Here is a 3,644-nt window from a genome sequence, read left to right as displayed (position 1 = left end):
GTTTGATATTATCCAAAACTAATTCAAATCTCCTCAACTCTTTAATGACCTGTTTCAGACTATTTACATATGATAAGAAAATGATACAAACGATCGAAACGATTCAATTCTTAAATCTTTCCACCAGACGTAAATACTCTTACCTATTGCGAAAATTTTGAAATTTGTGTATGTGTGTATGTGTGTATATGTGTGTGTGTGTGTGTGTGTGTGTGTGTGTGTGTGTGTAGGCACAGTCAAATATTGCTTGATGACGGTTTATTGATAGACGGAGAGTTCCCAAAGGATATTAAATGCAGGATTGAGCATTAAGTTTGATTGAATTGATGAACAACGGAGTGCAGAGTTCCTTGAATGATTTAGGTATATATTATTGTAAATGGTCAATATCAAAACTAAATCCATTACTGTCCGTGTCCTTTATATAGTGAGAGTTTGTTTACGACAAACAAGAATTAGAACAGAATGACCAGAAGTTTTTTTTTACAATATGCTGGTATTCTTATATGATTAGATAAGATTATACCAGAGATTTGTTATAATATGGAACAGATTGACCAGAAGTCTTTTTATAACACAATGACATTGACCAGATATTCTTTACAATATATATGGATGACATTATAAATGAACTTGATTATCAATATGAGTTGATTTGTGGGGTTTTTGTTTTTGGTTTTTGAGTCTTCTTTTTTTTGGTTTTTGGTCTTTGATTTTTTTTTTAAATTTGACTTTCGATATCTTACAACACGATTTGAGTTGCACATTTTTATAATGTCAACATTATTTTTACACTGAAAATGTTTAGGTTTTTATCGATGTCAGCAACCAGAAAATATTGACAATAACATGAAATTTGCATAAATACCAACAATTTGTATGACAATTTTGGCGATTATCTCCAAAATTGTCGCATAAAATTAAAAATAATTTCAATTTTTCTTATCTTTAAATGTATTTATTGATCAAAATCTAAGAAATTACTTCCATGAATATATGTGAAAATGTTCTGCAGTCTAAATAAAGCTATGAATAGAGTTTGAAAGTGTATTTGAAGTTAAAAGTTGGGTGTGCCAAACTTTTTACTCCCCTTTTTTTCACCTTTTCTTTTAGTAACATCAGAGTATTTCGGCGACAATAATTTGATACTTTCATTGATAAAAAAATTACTGTGATCGTGTTGAAGTTATATGGAAAATTTCTTAACTTACTATATCGTTGGGACTGAGTTACGACAGTGTTACTTGAAAAAGAATTAATCATCAGTGGTATATTTGATGCTAATTATTTTATTAAATTTATTGTTACCAAACATTCGATTATTTATGTCGGAAAAAATTGAACTATTTTTATCAAACCAAAGCATTTTGAAGTGCGGATAATCTGAATGTCTTGAATAAATAGATTTGTAACTATATGAATATGGTTTATAAAAGGTATTTTTCGATAAATGATTCATTATACAGAATAATAATAACAACACAAATGTTTCATTATATAAAATAGTAACAGAAAAAAAAAAGAAATCTTAAAATAATGGATCATTTATTCAACTTTTATCACTTGAATGGAAAAGGTCAAGTTTATTTACAAAGTTTGAAATTTAGTACCTATCTATCATTGATTTGTTATTCTAATTTAACTGTAATGTCTAATTGTCGACACAATGCAAGCTCTTTTATAATGTTGATAGCGTTCCTTATTTGAAAATAAATTAGATGAAGTATATCAGTAAAAGGAAGATGAGCTGTGGTCAGTTACGAAACTTTGACAATTCCTTATCGAAAGATAAGTTAAAAGAAATGAACAAATGGCTAAAGGTCAAGGTCCTATCATTGAAAATAATAAGAAAATAATTAAGTTTAAACCCAAATAAATTTCACGGAATATTAAAGAAGAAACATATGCCTTATCTGCGATTAATTGAACTAAAGCCTAAAAAAACTTCGATGATCTTAAGAAAACTCCTAAATTGACTATGAAGAAAAACCTTTAATGGAGAAGCAAGACAAGAAGATCTTTTGTGAATGCTTTTTTTTTTTCTTTTGCAAACGATGAATAGATTGTTTGAGAGAAAATAATGCCTACGTGATTTGTTTCAAGAAAAGTTATTCAATAGGAGGTATTTATTGTTTTAAGAGGGCATATATACTGCAAGAAAACGGTATGTTGTTTCTGCTGTAAAGTTCTTCATAACAGAGCACTATGTCATATTGAAGACAAAGAAACCAGGCAAAATCAGAATCCGTGGAATAATCTGGTTACACTATATGCTCTGATAAAGGCAGCAATTTTTGTGATCTCAGAATTGACTTCCAGACCTCAGAACTGCACTAGGATCATCTGTGATAAAAGGAAGAAGATCCTGAGCACCAAAATCATTTCTAAAGACGTGTTCCGACGAGATCAGTTGGATAAACGATATCGAACGTCGTTAGGTTTCTTTTTCATATTGTTATCGTCATTAATTGTCATATTGAAGTCATAATTACTGAGTTCGTTGTTATATTAACCAAATTTGCCGGTCTAATTACCCAAGTTTGAGGTTCATTATTAAAGCGTGAGAAACAAAGAAAATTAAAGAAATCGACAAGAAGGAACAGATGTCATAATCGGAAAAAAGGGACTTCAATAAAAAGGGACTGTATATATTTTCTTTGATTGATGAATAATCAAGGTCAAGTCACTGAAGAAAATATAAAATGTCATCGCTTCAATAGATTTCCCTAATATCATTTTCTATTATCAGCTGTATTTGACATCTGGAAACCCAAATTATCATGATTGCTTTAAAAATCAGAAAAAAAAACCTCTATGTGGATCTTGTATTATCAGCTAAAGGAACAAATGCTCGCCAAAATATAACGAAATGAAATCTATTTTCAATGGTTGCGATGAACAACCGAGAATTCCCTTCAAATGATCAAGACTTTGATAGATACCCATCCAGGACAGAGCTGAAATCAACCTAAGCAAAAATTTTTCAACTTCTCCTTTCTGTTAAGTATTTCACCCCGCTACAATACCTCAACTCAGTATTGCATCCATGATATCAGTAGAAATCAGGCAAGAAAAAAAACATGCCATTTTATCCGCTCTTATTTTTTCGATATGTGTCGGCGAAGCTAAAAAAAAAGTGTCATGAGTTGTTTTATTTAGAATTTAGAATATTTCTCAGGTAAATGACTCGTTATGTTGTGAAAGTTTGATTATCTGAATTGAGTAGCTTCAGCAACAATATATTTGACATTTATTTGTGTAGGAGAGTGACCAAAGAACTTCTTTATTGACAGGATAATATGCAGATCTATTTAAACATTAATATTGACCAAGCTAAATAGCCTTTAAATTGGTAACAATTGGACAACTGTCCAACTGGATTAAGAAACAACTGGATTGGACAACTGGATTAAGAAACAACTGGATTGGACAACTGGATTAAGAACAGAGATGCCAGGAAATTTCCTGTTAACGTTGATGTGGCGTCCAATCCACAAAAAACGAAAGCTTTTTTATTTTTGGATAGGCTTATGTATGTTAAGAAGTGAGAGGCGGTGATATTAAAAACCATAAACTGTTGAGAGCCAAATTACATAAAACATGCCCATCGAACAAAAGGATACAAAAAGAGAAGATCCGATTTG

The 3,644-nt window shown here is 30.6% G+C and overlaps 1 protein-coding gene across 1 annotated transcript; it reads left to right on the top strand.

Moving 5' to 3' along the window:
- Positions 1 to 1,810: 1,810 nt before the first annotated feature.
- On the top strand, positions 1,811 to 2,488 carry LOAG_13592 (hypothetical protein; the record flags this gene model as incomplete). Its single annotated transcript, XM_003149099.1, has 2 exons — positions 1,811 to 1,860; positions 2,200 to 2,488. The coding sequence occupies 2 exons, from the start codon at positions 1,811 to 1,813 to the stop codon at positions 2,486 to 2,488; spliced, it is 339 nt and encodes a 112-aa protein (XP_003149147.1).
- Between the last annotated feature and the right edge of the window lie 1,156 nt (positions 2,489 to 3,644).

This window comes from Loa loa (assembly GCF_000183805.2).
Source record: "Loa loa unplaced genomic scaffold supercont3.641, whole genome shotgun sequence".
NCBI lineage: Eukaryota > Metazoa > Nematoda > Chromadorea > Rhabditida > Onchocercidae > Loa > Loa loa.
Note: the sequence above shows the minus strand (reverse complement) of the source record. Positions and strands in the feature narration are given on the sequence as shown.